This window comes from Drosophila santomea, chromosome 3L (genome assembly GCF_016746245.2).
Source record: "Drosophila santomea strain STO CAGO 1482 chromosome 3L, Prin_Dsan_1.1, whole genome shotgun sequence".
NCBI classification, from domain to species: domain Eukaryota; kingdom Metazoa; phylum Arthropoda; class Insecta; order Diptera; family Drosophilidae; genus Drosophila; species Drosophila santomea.
In genome coordinates, this window is record NC_053018.2 from 364,913 (window position 1) to 384,115 (window position 19,203).

General features: G+C 50.2%; 6 protein-coding genes across 6 annotated transcripts; 4 read left to right on the forward strand and 2 right to left on the reverse strand.

Annotated features, from left to right (window-relative positions):
• The first annotated feature begins 99 nt into the window (after positions 1-99).
• On the forward strand, positions 100-8,846 carry LOC120448181 (tyrosine-protein phosphatase 1). Its single transcript, XM_039630031.2, has 10 exons — positions 100-438; positions 4,176-4,587; positions 5,138-5,245; positions 5,304-5,396; positions 5,457-5,598; positions 5,652-6,501; positions 6,574-7,259; positions 7,313-7,937; positions 8,012-8,189; positions 8,251-8,846. The coding sequence occupies exons 2-10, from the start codon at positions 4,435-4,437 to the stop codon at positions 8,338-8,340; spliced, it is 2,925 nt and encodes a 974-aa protein (XP_039485965.1). The 5' UTR covers positions 100-438; positions 4,176-4,434; the 3' UTR covers positions 8,341-8,846.
• Positions 8,847-9,065: 219 nt separating this feature from the next.
• LOC120450149 (zinc finger matrin-type protein 4) lies at positions 9,066-10,412 on the forward strand. The gene has a single exon (XM_039632985.1). The coding sequence runs from the start codon at positions 9,174-9,176 to the stop codon at positions 10,299-10,301; it is 1,128 nt and encodes a 375-aa protein (XP_039488919.1). The 5' UTR covers positions 9,066-9,173; the 3' UTR covers positions 10,302-10,412.
• A 186-nt stretch (positions 10,413-10,598) lies between these two features.
• LOC120450151 (RING-box protein 1B) lies at positions 10,599-11,218 on the forward strand. The gene has a single exon (XM_039632987.2). The coding sequence runs from the start codon at positions 10,822-10,824 to the stop codon at positions 11,119-11,121; it is 300 nt and encodes a 99-aa protein (XP_039488921.1). The 5' UTR covers positions 10,599-10,821; the 3' UTR covers positions 11,122-11,218.
• An 8-nt stretch (positions 11,219-11,226) lies between these two features.
• On the reverse strand, positions 11,227-14,038 carry LOC120450148 (cell division cycle 5-like protein). Its single transcript, XM_039632984.2, has 4 exons — positions 13,809-14,038; positions 13,477-13,742; positions 11,975-13,419; positions 11,227-11,915 (listed from the first exon to the last, which is right to left on the reverse strand). Exons 1-4 carry the CDS (start codon positions 13,851-13,853, stop codon positions 11,227-11,229), a joined length of 2,445 nt encoding a protein of 814 aa, XP_039488918.1. The 5' UTR covers positions 13,854-14,038.
• A 161-nt stretch (positions 14,039-14,199) lies between these two features.
• Positions 14,200-18,167, forward strand: LOC120450146. The gene is made up of 4 exons (XM_039632976.2): positions 14,200-14,416; positions 14,470-15,064; positions 15,150-17,626; positions 17,690-18,167. Exons 1-4 carry the CDS (start codon positions 14,375-14,377, stop codon positions 17,969-17,971), a joined length of 3,396 nt encoding a protein of 1,131 aa, XP_039488910.1. The 5' UTR covers positions 14,200-14,374; the 3' UTR covers positions 17,972-18,167.
• A 166-nt stretch (positions 18,168-18,333) lies between these two features.
• Positions 18,334-19,194, reverse strand: LOC120450150. The gene has a single exon (XM_039632986.1). The coding sequence runs from the start codon at positions 19,077-19,079 to the stop codon at positions 18,582-18,584; it is 498 nt and encodes a 165-aa protein (XP_039488920.1). The 5' UTR covers positions 19,080-19,194; the 3' UTR covers positions 18,334-18,581.
• Between the last annotated feature and the right edge of the window lie 9 nt (positions 19,195-19,203).

Sequence of the window (19,203 nt, forward strand, 5' to 3'; positions counted from 1 at the left end):
ACAATCTATATCGTATAATCTTATCGAAACTAAAACATCGATTGCGCCTATCAATTACAACTGCATGTGATATCGATACTATCGTGCGAGGCAAGCATCCACCACTAGCCAGTCCATTTTTTCATTGTGTCGGTTCAGTTTATTTCGGTTTGTTTTTCGTTTCTTCCGTTTCCGTGAAAACCCATAGCTAAAAGACAAAGGACATTAAGCCAAGTTCGCGCATTTATCCTGATTATTAACCGGACTGTGCGAATTTTTTTCTACTTTTGTTGTCCTTTCTTCAAAGCGGCAGCCTGAGTGCGAATGTGTGAGTGTGAGTGTCAGTGTCAGTGGCTGTGCAGTGTGTGTTGTCTCTTTCCGAATGCGTTAGAAACATATTCGGCGTTTGTTGAATAAAAAATCTAGTTGGTGCAAGTACAGCAGCCCAAGGAGAGAGAGGTAAGAGTCCGCACTTCTGCTTTCCCTTTTGTGTTGCAAGTTCTCTCGGCTGCAGTGTTTGTAATTATTATTGTTATTCTTCCTCTTGCTCACTACCTCTTCCGGAGTTCCATGCAGGCGGGAAAAGGAGAGGAATAGAGCTAGAGAGAATCATTACACGCACACAAATCTCGAAAGCCGCACGGATGCAGTGCAACGAAGGAAGTGGCAATAGTGTAGATAAGGGGGAATGAAGAGAAGGGAAGATAGCCCAGATGCACTGTAATTAATCGTTGATTATTTGTTTACAAAATCGTCAATTAACCGTAAATGCCACTACCATTTTTTATTCGCCCATCTAGTCGTCTTAAAGAACAGCAAATACATTTGACCCAATCGTAGGAGTGGTAAACGAATGAAAGTAGAAGAAGAGGAAATACAAATCAGCTGCAATTCTACACTGTAAAAATCCATGGCCAAAATGGGGAACTCGAATATAAAATTACCTGTTTTACATTAGTTCGTCAGTTCTTAATGTTTATTTTGTAAAACGTAGCTTAGTAAAGTGCTGTCATAGTTTGACTATAATGCAGATATTTCCCAGTTTTTGTCAGTGCTTCTGGGAGTGTATGAGTGTCGCCCGGGTCTTTATCCGGGCACTGTGATGCATGTGGAATATGAACACGAAAATAGCATATTCAGAATGTTGAGCGTTGAACAAACAGTTGTGGGGTGTGCTCCTCGCTCGCCGCTCCCCCTCCCGCGGCTGCACGTCATAAGCAATAAAAATTAAAAGGCAAACAACGATAAGCGGTCCCAACCCCGCTTTGGATGATGGCCCCATCCCTTCCTGGGGTCGCCACCGCTTCCACGGCGAACACATGGCAACTGGCAACCCTGAGGCATAACGGGCATAAGGTAAGCCCAGCAAATGCATACGCCAGCCGATAATTAATGCCAGGCCAGCGTAATTGATGCGTCGGTGGCACGAGAGAAAATCAATCGGGGGAGCATACCCTGTTTTTCCACAGGGCTCCGTGTTCCATGTTCCGTCTTAAAAGCCATTTCCTGGAGGGTGGACCACAACTCCACGAACTCCCAAACGGGGAAATCTATTTAGACCGAGCTTTTGCTTTCAGCGCCGCCGAATTCTATTTTTGCACAGGGAATTGGGGTCGCCAAGCTGAAATTTCAATTTCAAGCATTTGATTTAATACCAATAAATATGACAAACGAATCGTGAATAGGATAGGTTCTTGAAATATTCGTACAACCTTAATCTAGGATGCTTCTGGCCCATTAGGATTTGACTTTGATTTGGGTTGCCAGGCGTCAAAACCAGCTCGTCCGAAAGGAAATCAGCTTGAAAGTCGCGCGTAATTGATGTGAGTGACATCGGGCTGTTTTCTGTGTAGCGACTGCCACGCTCCTTAGAACCCCCGGAAAAGTTTAGCTGAACACACGCTTTGTTTGGCCTAGGCTTTGTTGTTTTTCTTGTGGCTGGCGTTACTCAAATTTCGCTTCCTTGGAAGTACCACATCTGCGGTTTCCATTACCTCATATGAATCCATTGTGCCCGCTGCCCTTGTCTCCGGAATGGTTTTGTTGATTGAGCCACCCCGAGAGATGAGCACTCAACAATCCCAAGACGAGATCACAAGTACTAGTCGAGAGGCGCAGGTCAAGGGGGAGATGCCCTACGAAAGTGCTTCCCCAGCAGTTCAGCAACCAAGAGAGAGAGAGAGCCGCAGAAGTGAATGCAAGCTAAGACTGGCTCCATACCGTTATTCGGTCAGCGGGATGGAGAAACATTGCCGGGTAAACAAATAAATATGTGTCCGGATGATAATTTCGCACAAAAAGTCGGTCAACGAACCGAAAAACAAGAAACAGCGGTCGAACAATGGACAATCCCAGTGGGCCACCTCATAGGCGTTGTCCATTTTGATTTCGATTTCATAATGAAAAGTCAAAGCGGCTGGCTGGCCTGGCCATTGACAACCTGCCCTAAATGGACACCGAACTTAACTGGCTTCCGGGGAAATATGGCGCGCAACGTGGGGCACTGTCCGTCGTCCGTCGGTTCCCGCTTCCCATTTCATTCATCTAGTATCGTAACCGGGTCTCGTGGGCGTCAGAGAATGACGCAAACCATCCAATTGTTTGTTTTTAATAATTTTCCTATTTTCGAGCGTTGCTCTCTATCGCCAACCTGTTGATAACCCAGCCAAGCACAGTGGTCCACTGCTAATACCAACTTGATACTTCGGAAATTTTAATAGTTTTTAAACAGAAAATTATTTTGAATTCCAAGAACTTAAAATGGCGGATTTCTGGAAATTTGTGCAGCTTTAGTTTTTGTAGATTAACCTTGTATGGTTTACCTTACATTTGACTTCGTGATCGAGCAATTGATTTTCACCTACTGATAATGAGATAATAGGACCAGTTGTCTGTTCCATTTTTTTTTCGATTGTAAGGCATAGTTTTTATATGTTGCCGATTAGTGATTTCAGAAGACCTGCACATACATTTTATGCCTGTCATTCTATTCTAGTTAAATGCTCGATCTGGCACTGTTGTGCTTCCTGATCCCTTAGTTTTGCCCGTCGCTCTTACAAAAATATCTTTCCGATAGCGAGATATTTTTACTTACAATTGCGCTCTCTCCCTGCCAAGGGAAACACGAAATACGTGGGTTTTCATAGAGGCAATGCTGAAAAGTAACCTCCGTCTCACATTTTTAGCGATAAGCGCCTAACTCTTCCGATATCTGTGTAAAAGTGGTCACTGACTCAAGGAAATTCGCTAGTTAGACCACGATCGATAATTACTAGCAACTACATGGTAACTATAGGAAAAAGCTCAGTATCTGAATTCTTGGCCCTTCTCAATTCGCGCCATGTCCGCCTTGCGCAGTTCAACAAAAGCGGGTTTAACCCAGTTTTGGAGAACAGTCGACGTCTGCGGAAAATGAGGTTGAAAGGTAAAATAGCTGGATGGTGCTTACAATTACGCACACATAGATACTTCGGTCTGCGTATATTAGTCGAGAGCATTTAAGCCAATTACACGGCACATCAATCATTAGCAGACGATTTGAGGCTTAGGGCAACTGCACTGAAACAACTGCGACGAGCTTTGAGCAGCTAAGTTATTATTTGAAATCTTTACTATACAGGCACTGCAGATTATTATTCAAAATGTATACATGTTTAAATTCATGTATATGTTTATTTTTTTGCAAATTCTGATCTGATGATTCTGAGGATCACATTTAGTAACGATTCCTATGACTCAAATATGTTTTCCTGAGTGTACGAATAGTGTACTGTCCCCTATATAATGGCAGACTTTACCTTATCTTCAAGTTTGACAATGGTTATTCTGGGCTTTCTGCGGCGTACGAGTAAGAAAAAGCTACGCGCTGCAGTGTGAGAGGCAAAGAAAGGCCTCAAAGACTAACTATTAGTCACCAAGCTCTTGGCGACTGTCATCGACGTCGATTGCGCTTGTCTGTGCAGAGCAACTACGTGGAAGTATGCACCATCCAATCCCGCGGGGGATATGGGAGTGAGAGGAAGGAAAGCCCAAGGCCTCGATTGTTAGGTAGTGAAGTTGTGTGTTGTACATAAAATAACAACTAAGAAAATAAACAACTGCAGCGGAAGAGGAGGCGTGAGCGCTTTTCATTGCTTTCAACAAGCCGTAAGTTGGTACTCATATGAGCCCCGTTCTCACCCACTCTTGTTTTGCAGTCAATCAGAGATCCATCCACATGAAAAGGAGCCGAGGGAAGCAGCCAAGTTAACTGGAAACAAAACATCCAGCCAGCATACTAAACAAACAAATATAAACACTCTTGCCAATTTATCGAATAAACAAGAAGCCGAGCCAGGAGAGGCAGCCCCAACAAACAAGGAGCTCCTCCTCCGCCATCTGCGCCCTCCAACGTGATACACGAAGTTCTGCACCACTCGAACGCGACCCGAATCATGGAGTTCATGGAACTCGGTCATGTTTGAGCGCTTCCGACTGAACAACCTGACCAGAACCTTTCGCCTGCGAGGAGGCGGCCCAGAACTGGCGCGCGACAAGAAGAACCCGCAACGGCAGCAATGCGTCACCGTCCTGTTCCTAGATGACATCACGCACACCTTTCGGATCGAGGTAACACCCGCCCCTCCAGATTTAGCATAGTTACAACCCCTAAGCCCTATATTCATTATTATACAGCGGGTATTTAAAATTACACTTGCTTTTGCATATAGGCTAGCACCCTTATGTCCGCGACTCCGCACATAACTGTGCGGTATGCGAATCGTAGTCAAAACAAAGAAAGTTTCGAAGTCTTCATAATCATCACTATTCATTTATTCAATTTTATCTGTTCATTTTGGCGGCTGTGCAATCAGAGCTCACTTTCTTCTCGACTAGCATCTCCAGACACGCACTTGTCCGCATTGTTTTCCAATCTCCAATAGCGGTTTCACTTTCTTTCACCTCGATGATCGAGTAGTGTGTATGGTTGCCGCAGATGAAGATTATACTAGCCTACCAAATTGCAACCAAATGGCAGTCGCTTAATTATTGTAATTGCTATAAAGGCAAAGCAAACAAAAAACCGAACTAGTAACTGGTTTATATTGCTTCCAATTGGCTTGGAAAATAAATTAATCTTTATTCTAAAAGCTCACCTAATCATTTTTTTACCTTTTAGAAACGTGCGAAAGGCTCTGAGCTCCTGGATCAGGTCTTTCAATATCTCGAGTTATCCGAAAGGGACTATTTTGGTCTACTATTTCCACAGAAGCCGGGTGACGTCGTGGTAAGTTTCTATTCCTCCAAAAACGTTTGTAATTATTTGACACGCGTTTTCTTCTCAGAGATGGGTTGATGCCCAGAAGCAGTTCAAGAAGCAATGCAGCAGCGTTTCCCTCGACAACGATGCCGTACCATTATTAGAGTTTAGGGTTAAGGTATTACAACATTGCTCTCCATTTTCTTTTCCAAAAAACTTTACTCTCTATTTGGTTCAGTTCTTTGTAAGCGACCCCAGCCGACTGCAGGAGGAGTTTACACGCTACCAGTTCTATCTGCAGATCAAGCGCCACATTCTGCTGGGCAAGCTGCCGTGCTCCAGCAACACCCAGTGCCTGCTTGCCAGCTACACTGTGCAATGTAATTTTATGCTCTCTCTTATGTGACAAACACTAAAACTATCCGTTTTACAGCCGAGTTGGGAGACTTTAATGCGTCAGAACACCAGCCGGGCTATTTGAGCGGGATGCAGCTGCTCTGCGACCAGACACCCGAGGCGGAGCGGAAGGTGGGGGAACTGCACAAGCTGCACCGTGGGCAGCTGCCGGCGGACGCAGAGTACAACTACCTGGAGCACGCAAAGCGATTGGAGCTGTACGGAATTGACCTGCACAGGGCCACCGATTCCAACGGCAAGGAGCTGCAGCTGGGCGTATCGGCCATCGGACTGCTCGTCTTCCAGCATTCGTTGCGCGTGAACACCTTCTCGTGGAGCAAGATGGTGAAGGTGTCGTTCAAGCGTAAGGACTTCTTCATACAGCTGCGCCGAGAGCCCAGCGAGAACTACGACACTTTGCTGGGCTTCGGGATGAGCAGCCACAAGCATGCCAAGGCGCTGTGGAAATCCTGCGTGGAGCACCACAGCTTCTTCCGCCTTAAAAGACCGCACCGCCTCTCGCGGTTCCTCAACATCAGTTTGGGTAGCAAGTTCTACTACTCCGGACGCACAGAGCTGCAGGCGGTGCAGGAGTCCAAGCAGCGCGGCCGCATCCACAAGGTATTTGTGCGCTCGCCCAGCAAGCGGCTTCTGGGGGCCGCCGGCGGTGTGGGAACATCGGGCTCCTCGGGCGGTACTCCCATGCAGCAGCACAGCGGCTCCGAGAGCGCCCACTCCCACAACAACGGAAAGCCAGCCGGCGCAGGAACCATTCTGACCATTACCAAGACAAGCCGCCCGCACGATAACAAGGTCACCTCCAAGGAGGCCGATTCCATGCCGCGCAAGGCCTGGGAGCAGCAGAGCGACGAGTATGACATTCAGCTGTAAGTGGAAATGAGTTCGAAAACAGTTTCATGAGTTTGGGTTCTATACGCTACTTGTTTTTTGATTTACAGCGACGTGGGTTTCATTGAACAGTGCACGAGACGCTTCGAGTCTGCCTCCCCGTCGCCCATGCCGCCCGCCTACAGCTCCGGCCAGCACAGCCCACTCCTACTGCCAACAACCATTGCGGACGCCGTGGGTCATCAGCAGCCGGATAGTGGCAGCGACCTCATCACCATTCGTTTGCAAGCCGACGAGCAGGGACGCTATGGTTTCAACGTTAAGGGTGGAGTGGATTTGAGCCTGCCCGTTCAGGTGTCAAAAGTCGTACCCCATACGCCCGCCGATCGTTGCACTCCGCGTGTCTGCGAGGGCGACGAGGTACTGATGATTAATGGCCGGGATGTGCACGGCCTGCGTCACGAGCAGGTGGTGGCCATGATTCGGGATTGCCGTCATCAAGCCAGCGGCGAATTGCTACTGACGGTGCGGCCCCAGCGCTCGGCTCCTCTGCTCCTCGAGGAGGAGCCGCTGTACCAGTACGTCCCGGAGAGCGACGAGATCGGGTCGCACTCTAATCTGCTCGATGGGGATGCTTTGTTTACCCAGAGCCTGCTGCTACTCAGCGATGGCTTGGCATCGGGCGCCCTTTTGGCGCAGTACGAGCTCATGTACAGAAAGAACCCGGATCTGGCCATCACTGAAGCTCGGAAGCCGGCAAACGCGCCCAAGAACCGATATCGAGACATATCGCCATGTAGGTTAAGGGTCACTAAATTAAGGCAGTTTAACATAGAAATACTATTTTAGATGACTGCACCCGGGTATCTCTGGTCAACTCGCTTACAGGCGACTACATCAATGCCAACTACGTAAACATGGAGATTCCCGGCGGAGCGGTGAACCGATATATAGCCACCCAGGGACCTCTGGCCAGCACCACGACGGACTTTTGGCGCATGGTGCAGCAGGAGAGCAGCCATCTCCTCGTGATGCTAACGACCGTAATGGAGTCGGGTCGCCAGAAATGCCACCAGTATTGGCCGGTGACCGGGGAGGAGCTTCAACTGGCAGAAGGATTCTCGGTGCGCTGCCTTAGCGAGAAACCGGACGAGACCGGTAGCTTCGTCTTCCGCGAGTTCGTTCTGAAGGACAAGCACGAGCAGCGTCACATCCACCACATGCAGTACTTGGCCTGGCCAGATCACTGTGTGCCCTCCGATCCCAACCTTTTCCTAGAGTTTACGGAGCGGGTGCGCGCCGCTCGAAACCGCACGCTCCTTCAGGAGATCGAGGAGAGTCTGAAGCAGGTGCGCCTGATGGATGCCGATGCGGATGCCGACGAGAACGGCGGACTGATGCGCGAGCGCAAGTGCGCGGCTAGCAACGGAGCCACTCCGGAGGACGAGACGCCGGTCTCGACAAGCGTGCATCAGTGAGTACAAGCGCAATGAATCCGGATGCGTGATGGATATTATCAATTAAATATTACACAATTTTAATCTTCAGGTGCATCAGTGCAGCCAATCCACCTGTGATTGTCCACTGCTCGGCGGGAATAGGACGTACTGGAGTGCTCATACTGATGGACACGGCGCTGGCTTTGATGGAGGCTCGCGAGCCAGTGTACCCGTTGGACATTGTGCGCACCATGCGCGATCAGCGTGCCTGCATGGTTCAGAATGTGGTGAGTACTGCTGGATGGGATTTGCTTGTGGCTTTTTGATGATCACGATCTTAAATTGCAGAGCCAGTACCGCTTCGTGTGCGAGTGCATCTGCGCCGCCTACATGAAGATCTCACGCAGCAGTGCGGCCATTAACGACGACGAGGATTAGGGGCAGGACCATCCAGCTACGCAATCTACAATCTTCCGCTTACACGCCCCACGTTTTTCTTATTCTATACGAAACTTCGTCTAAATCTATCTAATTTTTAGGTCCCGTAGACAGACATATGTTTAAAACTGATTGTATATCATTACTCTTACAAACCCGTATATTGTATTATCAACTCCGTTCATAAGGTACCCCTAAATACACACTTACTTATACATTATCTCTCCAAAGTGCTGCAAGGAACGATTCTAAATTTACAAAGCCACCACGGAACGGTTAACGAAGTATACAAAGCGAAAGAAATGGCAATTTATTTACACCCATCCAACGCTACATGCCACCCACAATTGGCGGTCGAGAACAATACGCAAATAGCTACCGAGAACGCGAACCTTATACACTGATAGACATGAGAAGATAAAACTGTTAGTATTTTAGCACCAAATCAATTCATAAATGTATTTATGCTGAACAAAAATCCAATAAAATGTATAATTAAAAAACGAGCCTTGTATATCTTTAGTGGGCAGTCTTGTGTGTTGATAATTCATACAAGCTGTTTTTTTTTACATTTTTTGAAATATCATCTAAGCCAAAGACGGCGCCAAAACCCGACTTGGTCTAGAGATGTTTTATTTAAAAAATTTAAAGTATCGTTAGATGTTTACTATTATTTTCTTTTAATATTATTTTGTGGAAAATTTTAGGGCACACATGTGAATACTAATCAAATTAGAATTATTTGGTGACGTACGGAATAGCATAGCAAATATTCAACGATTAATATTACAATAACGTAAATTATGTGTTTGAGAGTTTGGAGCGTTTGACGCATGCGTCTGATCTCTGGTCCATCTCTAGTTTTGCATTGGTTTATAGATTATAGTCGGGACATGAGTTCCCCCGGGTTCCTCAGTGGCTTCCACATTCCGCATCTGGCACCGAAAGAGACCCTCAGTATTGGAGTGGATAGAGCCAGCAACGAATCTTCGCCAGCGGAGGAAACTTCCACCAGTAACAGACTGGTTGCACCTGGTAAACGAACGGGCAACCCTAATGATGACTCCACCAGGCCCCACATGAAACGGAAAGCTAAGTGCATGGAGCAGGATTCATTGGAGGCTGACGGCAAATTGGTCATATTTCCCGGACGCGACGAGAGCTATCCGGAGGAGCTGAACCGGCTGATTGGGCCACTGAACTGTCAGCTGTGCAAGGTGCAGGTGACCTCGAGGAAGTGCGCCCGGGATCACTACGAATCGAAGGCCCACGACCGACACATCAGCGCCTGGCTGGCCAAGAACTACACGGATGTGGGACTGCAGGCGCCTCCAGTGAAGCGAATGGCCAAGCAAGGACCCACCGGCCCAAACGCCTTTCACTGCGACCTCTGCCACCTGGACCTCACCTCCTCGATGCACGCCCGCCAGCACTACTTGGGTCGAAAGCACAAGCGTGTGGAGCAGGGGATCTCGAAGCCATCCGGCAGTAAGTCCGCGGCGGAAGGAGTGCCTACGTCGGCTGGTCGTCACGGCATAGGGAGTCTGTTCCTTAAGACGGAGAGTTCAACCAAAGATGCCCCAACGGAGGCGATGCTATCGGAGAACAGCCCGATCAAGTCGAACGATAATGAGCGCACCTGCAACCTGTGCAAAATAGTGGTCACCTCTGCCCCCCAAATGCAGGTCCACTTGGGTGGAGCCAGACACCAAAAGAACTTGAGGACCATTGGCCAGGATCAGAATCAGTCGGGAGATGTCCGTCATCCGGAGGCGCTGCCCCCTGTAGCGGAGAAATTAGATGCCGCCGAACAGGCCTTGTATCGCACTCCAATTGGTCAGTACTACTGCCAGCCCTGCAACATGATGATGAACCATGTGACCACCTTGCAACAGCACCTCATTGGCAAGAAGCACCTAAAGACGGTAAAAAACCTTCCCCAAACTGAGAAGAACGCGTAAAGAATTTATTTGATGTACCCCAAGCCATGACTTCCAATTAGTAGTGTCATTGATTGACTAGCTTGAGCTCTAGTAACTTCCTCAATAATACTGACTTGAATGTGGAGGCAACTCGTCCTTTTGTTGTTCAACAATAAACGTTTTTTATACCCGTTACTCGTAGAGTAAGAAGGGATTACTAGATATGTAGAAAAGTATGTAATAAGTAGGAGGAAGATAGGAGGGTACCTGATAGTCGAGGATCATCTAAAGTGGATTGGATAGATAGATAAGCTTTCATGACCCCCATTTAATATGATCACATGGTTTTTCCTGTATGTTTTATTTTTATAAACATTTTCTGCGCATATTTATTTTTTTACTTATTCGCCGATGTGATTTGGTAGTTAAATCTGTAGTCGTCACTCTTTTTAATAAATGTCACGCTAGAAACATATAGAATTTACAATAGTTCAAATCAAATTCGAATACGAAGCGGCAAACCTATTTTGAGAAAGAAAAAATTCAGTTATTTCACACCATGGCCGAGGAGATGGAGGTTGAGGAGACGGAGGACTTCCACGACATGGAAGTCGATGACGAAGAGCCAATGTGGGGATGGGACGTAGCGGTGGACAACTGTGCCATCTGCCGTAACCACATCATGAACCTGTGCATCGAGTGCCAGGCGGACCCGAATGCAAACCAGGACGAGTGCACTGTGGCTTGGGGCGAGTGCAACCACGCTTTCCACTACCACTGCATCGCGCGCTGGTTGAAGACGCGCCTTGTCTGCCCGCTGGACAACAAGGAGTGGGTGTACCAGAAGTACGGCCACTAGCGAGGAATATGGACATGGATCGGGGCAGGGGGTGGTGACATCTGTGTGCTGGCATGTGTTGAATGTAATTTATATTAGAGTTGACTTGGGTTCCCACGAAGAGGATTACGCTTCCTGGTCGGGCAGGAGCTGCTGGGCCGTGGGCCTAACGCCAGTGATTTGTTCGATTTGTGAGTAGAGCGAATCGCGCTCTTCTACCAAACTAGCGTACTTCTGCTGCAGCTCCTTCTCGCGGTCCATCTGGCGACGCACGTCCTCTTGCAGCGATTCCAGGCGCCGCGGCACAGCGATGGCCTCCTGTTCGCCCAAGAAGCGGAATGTCGAGAGTGAGACCGAGTTCTGCTCTATCTGGCCGTACGTGTCCTGAAGCTGCTTAATCAGCACCTGGGCGCGCGCCTGGTAGCCGCCGGTGAGAATCTTCAGCTTCTTCTCGATCTTGCCGCAGCGCTTGGCTTCTTTGGCCATGTGGCGGCGGTTGGTCTCCAGTCGCTTCTCGGCAGACTCTAAGCGATCCTTCTTGCTGGCCAGATTGGCGCGTGTGTAGCGATGTTGGGAGGGCAGGTAAAGTACCTGCCCGAGGCACTCTTGCCACACCTGGGCGTAAACGTCCAGGGGCAGTTCGCCATGCGCCATGCGCTCCTTCACCACCTCCATTTCCTCGGTGAGCATTTGTCTGGCCTTGGCCAGATCTTGCTGAGAGATGTCCTCGTAGGGATTGGCCTTAAAGTAGCTTTGTAGCTGTTCCAGCTTGTGCTGTGACTGACCCGGCACGGGATCCTTCACCGAGTCGTACACTGCGGGGAAAAATAACATTAATTACTGTGGTTAAAGAGGAAACATTAGGTTTACTCACGCTGCATGGTGATCATTTCGTGTTTAATCAGCTCTTCGGCCTGCTGCTGTTCCGTAAGGTTCTGTTTCTCGGACTGCGGGCGCAGAATCTTGGTGTTCACTTCAGTGGGTCGCGGGAGACTACGCTGAATAACCTGGGAGCGCTTCTCTAGTTCCCGCTTTCGCCGCGCCTCTTGTTCCGCCAGTAACCTGGCGTCGACATCCGCCTGATCTTCGACGGCGGGCTCTGACCTGGTTTCGACGCCTTCGCTTTCCTCCTGCTCGGGCACCACGATCTCGTAGTCATTCCGCGGAGCGGGCAGCGTGGACAGACCGTCACGCAGCGTGGACTTAAGTTGCTTCTGGTAGTTTTTGTAATGGGCTGGCGTCTCGGTGACGCCCATACTCTCCTCAGGATTGATGCTCAGCTTGTCCCTCACGTAGGCAGGTGTGTTGACGGCACCCGTAGCTCCTCCAGCCCCCTTTACAGGAACTAGGGCGCCGGAGGAGGGCGTTAGGAATCCTCCGGGCGTAGCTGCACCGCCCTCGCGCTGGGTTCTAAACGGCGTTGCAATCACTGTGTTGGGCGTGGCGATGGAGGCCGCCTTGGGCAGCACGCCAGAGAAGTCGGACTCGTGCAGCGGAGTGTTTAGGCCGCCTTTGAGCGGCGTCTCTGTGTGGGTGAGGGCCATCATGTTCTGGGCCTCCTGCATGATGCGATCGGTGTACGGAGCCGGAGTACGTGGAGTGGCTGCCACCTGGGGTGTGATGGAGTAGTCGGCTAGCAAAGCATCCGTCGTCTCTATGCCGCTCTCGCCGGCAATTTCCTTCGCCATCTCACTGGCGCGTCCCAGCTTGACCACCTGCTGCAGCTCCATGTCGGAGATCTGCGGCGTGGGCAGCACCAGTTTGGAACGCTTCCGCTCGGGCTCCACGTTTTGCAGCATGGCGGTGGGCACTTCGTTCTCCTTGCGCTGCTTCAGCTTCTGCTTGTCCCGCTTGCGTTCGCGTTCCTCCTTCTCTGAGCGGAGTTCTCCATCCAGATCCTGCTGCCGCATCTTGTTGAAGTCGGGTTCATTTTTCTGCAAATGCTCCTCCGAAGTGTCGTAGAATCCGAGGGCAGGACGCTTTTCGAAGGGAATCTCGGCGTTGTAGTCGATTCCCTTGATTCGCTTGCGATTTCCGCTGCCAATGCCGGCGGCACGGAGCTCTCGCCGCTTCTGGAGAGTGGCCAGGCGACGGGCTTCCTCCAGTTGCTTCTCGCGAGCTTTGCGCTTGGCCTTCTTGCCCTGCGTGTTGGCCAAGCGGGCGCGTGCCTCGGACAGCATTTCCAGCTCGTCCTCGTCCATGTCTTTGGGATCGGGTCGCGCCGGCTTGGTCTCCGGATTGGGGTCGATCTCTCCGGGCTTCAGCTTGCGTGGATCGTCCATGGTGTCCTCGCCATCCTCTTTGCGTTGGGCTTGGTCTCTGTGCGGCAGGAAAGAGATTAGGAATGGTACTTGGTATTTTGAGCTTTGGACTTACAGCAAGTATTCGTAGCGCTCCAGGCACTGGGCTGCCGTCCGTCCGATGATCGGGGCTATGGTGCGCCACTGCGTCGGCATCAGCTTGGCCAAGTGGAGCAGCTTCTCGTCCTCCTCGCGGGACCACTCGGTCTTCTTGATGCTGGGATCCAGCCACTCGTACCACCTGGCCTTGCACTGCTTGGCGGACTTCCTGTGCAGCAGGGAGGCAATACGACTCCACTGGTTCTTGCCATATTTCATGACCGCAGCTTTGAGGATTTCATCCTGGAAAAAACAAGCCGGAGACCATGTAAGCCATGTGATTAATAGACATGCTATTGGGATAACTACCTCCGTGTTGCGCCAAACGCCGCCCTTGATCATTATTCGGGGCATTCTGGGGCTTTACGTTCACTTTTCCCGCGGATACAATGGATTTTCACAATTTTCACTCGAGTCCACGAAACTCCGCTATTTTTCTAGCAGTAGCCGCTAGAGATGGTTGCTCTTCGATAACAGCGATAGCTACAGCACGTTTTGGTATATTTCTTTGGTAGTTTACTCTAGTTGAACGCTCTTTAAATTATAATAGCTCAGTTTATTTTTCATTTTGAATACCGTCCGATTTTATTTCGGTTTTTATAAGTTTGCAATTTAAATTTGTGCATTTGCTTAAGGCTCCTACACACGTCAAAACATACTGCGGCAGTGTGACCGAATATGATTATGGAAACAGTGCTGCCACACTTTGCACAGCAACAGCTGTTCGCTATCAGTTTTTTTGTGACCAAAAGTTTTTATCTGCGTAATGTAAATTGTGATGCGGAATTAAAAGGCTTGTGCCCCGAAAGCGGAAGACCGGCAACCGGAATCCGGCACCTGGAATCGACTGGACCAAGGACGGCCAAGGACCCACGATGAACGATGCCACCTATCCGGGATATTACGGCGGCAACCAGGTGAGCATCCAGCGACTACCTCTGGCCAGAAAAACACGCCGTGTGTCTTCCAGCTGCATTTGCTCCCGCTGTCGCATCCGCATCCTTCACATCCGCACCAGGACCTGTCGCTTTCCACGCCGGTTCACTCCTTGGACCAGGACTCCAACTTTGGCGGATTCTTCGACGACGAGCTGGTCATCGGATCGGGATCCGGAATTACCGCTGCGTCTGCTGCAAATGGCACCGCTTCCGGAACTGCTATGTGGCTGCCCGATGGCGGGAACCGATCACCTTCCGAGGTGGCTGTGGAATCCCAGCCCAATCAGGGCATTCCCTTTGTCCAGATCCACACCACCGACTTGCAGCAACCGGAGAAGAGCTACCGCAATGCCTTCCGCAGGCGCACGGCGGAGATCAAGTCGGAGGAACTGATCAAGTCGGAACTTGCGGAAGCGGCGGCCAAGGATCGTCTGAATGCAACGCCAACGCCACCAACTCGGAATTCCAGCTGCGCCAGCGTGGAGGGCAAGGCAATGGTTCAGGAAGGCCCGCCTCTTATCCTGCGCTGTCCCAATTGTCCATTCTTAAGCCTCTGCCAGGTGCGCCTCCAACAGCATCTTAACCAGGGCAACTGCTACATGGAGCAGCACAGGAGACAGTGTCCAGGTGAGGCATAGTGCGCCTTCAATAGGCGTGCTCTGCTCGGATGCCTTATCCCATTCGCATTCACTTTTCACGTGTTCCTTGACAGGCTGCTCAAACATCTTCTACACCAGCGATGCGCTCAGCTTGCACCTCAGCTTGGACCATCAAATGCAGGACAATGAGACACTCACTCTGGTGAGCGGAAAAGTCACGGAAGCACAGACTAAGAAGCAGACACAAATGCCGCAAGCCCAAAATCGACCAAAGAGTCGCATCTTTATAAAGAGCGTGGACTGCCTGAGGGAGCCACTCCCGGATTTCTCGCCCTTAATGCCGGATAGCGGGTCCACCGCTAACATTCTTGATCTGCTGGAAGGAGTGGCGGTGGGTGCATCGCCGACCGAACAGACTATGCCACCAGCACCTGCAGCGAATTTACCCGCTCCGCCGCCAAAGCCCAGCCAGAAGATCTCCATCAAGAGCGTGGACGTGCTCAGGGAGCCTGCCTTGCTGCCGTTCGACTTCCAGCTGCAGAATCATTCGCTCATCACGGACAACAGTCTCCTTGAAGTTCCTGATGTGTCCGGGGAGCCGGAGAAGCCGCGTCAGCCGAAGATTTATATCCGCAATGTGGACATCCTCAAGGAACCGATGGTTCTGCCATCTGCTCTCCCCGGCCTGGGATTTAATAGCAGCATGCCGTCGGCAACAGACCCCGGACAAAGTGTACTAACTGTGGGAGGAGCGGATGGTGATGTCTTCCAGGCGGAGACTCTACTCACGCCCACGTGCCAGCTTCCAGGATTCGAGCCCAGTCTCGCCCCGCTGGCACAGATGTGTAACGATGCATTTCCGTTTGATTCTGTGCTGAATGGCAATGGAGCGCCTGCCTCCAATCTGGAAAACACGCGTTTCAGTGCCTTGGACCTAGATTTTGGCGTGGATTTTGTTTCGGAAGAGGCAACTCCGCCGCCTCCCCTCAATGATCCACTGACCATAATGGAACCACAACCTGTCCAGCTGGAGCACTACTTGCCGCCAACGGCTCCCATCACCACCAAGCAAAAGATTTTCATCAAAAACGTGGACATTTTGAAGGCACCGCAGAGGGGCACCTTGCACCTGCGCACTGTGGACGAACTGAACCTGATGAATCGCACCGAGGTGGAGCATTTAATCGTGCCTAATCTGGAACCGATGGCCATGACCATGATGGAGCTTCCGCCCGTGCAGCAGCAGCCTTTGGAAGTAAATTCACAGCTCAAGGGGCCACCGCAAACGCTTGGCGAATTCCAACCGTCTATTAGCGGTAGTTGGCCCAGCGAGGATGGCTATGACCTAGCTGAGGATCTGGAGTGCTGGCCCTGGATGGAAGATGCTGTACCAGAAGCTGGACTCGGTCTGCCTACACCAAGTGAAGTGGCTGATGCTCCGCCACTCGATGGTTTGGCTCACACTGCAGAGGATCTGCTGGTCAAGGATTTTGCGCAGTTGTATGCCGCACCGCCGGAGGACACACAAAACGCAGAAGAAGCAACTGCAGCCGGAGGGCGAGGGCCAGTGCCACCTCTGGTACCGGTAACATCCTCGGGAGGGACGACCTCTGTAGCTCAAAGTGCACCCTTGGGTAGTTTGCCGGTTCCGCCGCTGGTTCCCTTGGCGGCCGATATGACTCCTGCAACCGAAAAGCCAGCCCGCATCTATGTGGCCAATAATCTCCTTCCCACCGCCGTGGATCCACCGCTGCTTGGAGGCGGCACCTCGGTCAGGGGCCGTCCCTACGGAGCCAAGCACTCTGGGGGAGCAGCTGCCAAAAGGAAACCCTCTCAGGGGCCCAATCAAGTGCCAGAGGGAGGCAAGTGCGTGGTGGAGGGGTGTATGTTCCGCTTTAAGTCGCCCGCAACTTTGGAGTATCACGGCAGATGCCACAATGGATCCCTCAGCTCAAACCAACCCATGGTGTGCCCGGAATGCAAGTCCAGCAACTTCAGCAATTGGAACTGTCTGCATACGCACCTCTGGCGGACCCACCAGATCGACATGGAGCTGTACTCCTGCCAGCTGTGCAGCTTTAAGACGCCCATCTATTCGCGTCTCGTGAACACCCACGCGAAGATCCACTCGGAGGAGAGAAACTATAAGTGCGAGCAGTGCGGCAAGGGATTCAAGAACACCAAGCAACTGAAGAACCACCGTCGCTTGCATCGCACGCAAGGATTGGGCACGGGAAAGCAGTCGAACGAGCAGATTTTCGCCGGACCAGAAGCCAATCCCGTCGTAATGCATCGCTGCGAGGATTGCGGAGCCGCCTTCAAGCAGAAGAAAACGCTGAGGGAGCACCTATGCAAGGAGCGAAACGAACAGCTGGAGTGCCCCGAGTGCCAGCGCCGCTTTGGTTCCAAGAGCAGTCTGAGACTGCATCTTCGGAGCCATCAGGACCAGAAGCGCTTCCGCTGCGACACCTGCGACCATGAGACCAGCGATCACAACGCCTTTCGGCGCCACCTAGCCACGCACAAGGAGAGGAAACGCTACTCCTGCCCGCACTGCGACTTCCGAGCCATCCAGAGCACCGCCTTTCGGGTTCGATAGATTTGTGTTAATAATTATTGCAGTTTCTAATAGATTTGTGCTCTCATTGGACAGATACACCTTCAGAAGCGCCATCCTGAACAGGAGCTGTCCGCAATCATTTACAAGTGCGACCAGTGCAACTTCACCAGCATCAATCAGGGCCTGCTGCAGGTTCACCAGGCCAAGCATGAAGCCGGAAATCCCAGTCAAACTGTAGCTCCATCCCAGGGTGATGTCCCAGTGGCGAAACAATCACAGATCAAGGTGGAGAGCAACTTGGTGCTCGCTCATTCCAGTACAAAAGTGGCTACGGAGGTGGTCAAGGATCAGGAGAACATTCTGCAGGCTTCCTAGGGACGATTTCCTCCCTTCTGTACATATTTTAGAAGATAGGTTGCGCGAGAACAAAGTGCCGCTTAGTTTTTATCGAGTTTTATACCAAAATTGTACCAATGTTATTAGTGTTAAGGACGCAGGAAGTTACTTTAAGGGGAAAGGATGATGGATTTGATGGACTGGATCTTTTGAACTAAAGACCCAATCCCTTAGAGATTTTGTGTTTTCCTTGAAGTGAAATCCTGGACTTCGGAATTCATCGAAGATAACTCTTTTGACTTTTTCGTTTTTCTATTCCTGTATATGTTCGCCCTAGCATTAAGAATACGTTTTTGTACATAAGTATGTATATAAAGGTTAATTGGTAAAGGCTTTAATAATTGAACTCCAGTTTCATTCCCTTAGTGTATATAGCAGCTCAGAACAGAAATACATTTACAAATCTCAAAACAATATTTTGTAAAGCACAGCATGTTAATAGTTTATGATTGAATTGAGCAAACTGCTGTTATTCGATTCGAATAACCAAATGTTTTCAAATGGAAATGGTTCTTTAAAAGATAATAATTTTATATAATAGTATAATAGTGTACGAGTATTGTTAAATTAGTGAAATCGGTCTGCCAACTTAGGCCACTATTAACGGCAGTCGGACGTTGGAGATGCGTGTTATTATCCCGTCGGTCATCAGATGGTAAACAACGTTCCAGTGGAGCATCTGCTCCAGGGCCAAGCCAAATAAGCCGCAGTAGAAGCACAGGGCGTAGACCAAGTCCTTTTGGCGTCTCCCGCTCGCCACGTTGTAAATCTCCTTGAGCTGCAGCATCGAGTTTATTAGGAACTGAATGCAGCACAGCAGCATCCAGGGAAGCATTGCCAGGAACATCTTCATCGAATTTCGTTTTCGCCAACCCGCCGAGATCACCAGGTGGGGCATCAATGCCATGGCGGTCAGCACGAGTGAAACGCTTACGTAAAACAAAATTCGCAAATAGCCAGCTATTGTGGGGTGCTGGTCACTTTCGTTCACGACCACGTCTAACTCCAGCGTGACCAAAGGAGCCGCCATGATTGCAGTCAGAAGCGCCGTTCCGTAGAGCAGCTGCATCACGAATTCGATACCCATGTGGTGAATATTGGATTAAGGATTGGTTTAAATTCGGAGTCCGATGGAAGAGGACGAAATTTGGTAGGTGATTTGGTAGGAAGTTCTATTGAAGTTTTTTTCCAGTCTACTTTGAAACATCGTA

Bases quoted from the DNA above. Each gene is read 5' to 3' on its own strand.
- LOC120448181 (XM_039630031.2), top strand. From the start codon at position 4,435: ATGTTTGAGCGCTTCCGACTGAACAACCTGACCAGAACCTTTCGCCTG. The intron at 5,246-5,303 runs GTAAGTTTCTAT...TTTTCTTCTCAG, and splicing joins AGAAGCCGGGTGACGTCGTG to AGATGGGTTGATGCCCAGAA. The intron at 7,938-8,011 runs GTGAGTACAAGC...TTTAATCTTCAG, and splicing joins GTCTCGACAAGCGTGCATCA to GTGCATCAGTGCAGCCAATC.
- LOC120450149 (XM_039632985.1), top strand. From the start codon at position 9,174: ATGCGTCTGATCTCTGGTCCATCTCTAGTTTTGCATTGGTTTATAGAT.
- LOC120450151 (XM_039632987.2), top strand. From the start codon at position 10,822: ATGGCCGAGGAGATGGAGGTTGAGGAGACGGAGGACTTCCACGACATG.
- LOC120450148 (XM_039632984.2), bottom strand. From the start codon at position 13,853: ATGCCCCGAATAATGATCAAGGGCGGCGTTTGGCGCAACACGGAG. The intron at 13,743-13,808 runs GTAGTTATCCCA...TGTTTTTTCCAG, and splicing joins GCGTTTGGCGCAACACGGAG to GATGAAATCCTCAAAGCTGC. The intron at 13,420-13,476 runs GTAAGTCCAAAG...CCTGCCGCACAG, and splicing joins GAGCGCTACGAATACTTGCT to AGACCAAGCCCAACGCAAAG.
- LOC120450146 (XM_039632976.2), top strand. From the start codon at position 14,375: ATGAACGATGCCACCTATCCGGGATATTACGGCGGCAACCAG. The intron at 15,065-15,149 runs GTGAGGCATAGT...GTTCCTTGACAG, and splicing joins GCACAGGAGACAGTGTCCAG to GCTGCTCAAACATCTTCTAC. The intron at 17,627-17,689 runs GTTCGATAGATT...CTCATTGGACAG, and splicing joins TCCAGAGCACCGCCTTTCGG to ATACACCTTCAGAAGCGCCA.
- LOC120450150 (XM_039632986.1), bottom strand. From the start codon at position 19,079: ATGGGTATCGAATTCGTGATGCAGCTGCTCTACGGAACGGCGCTTCTG.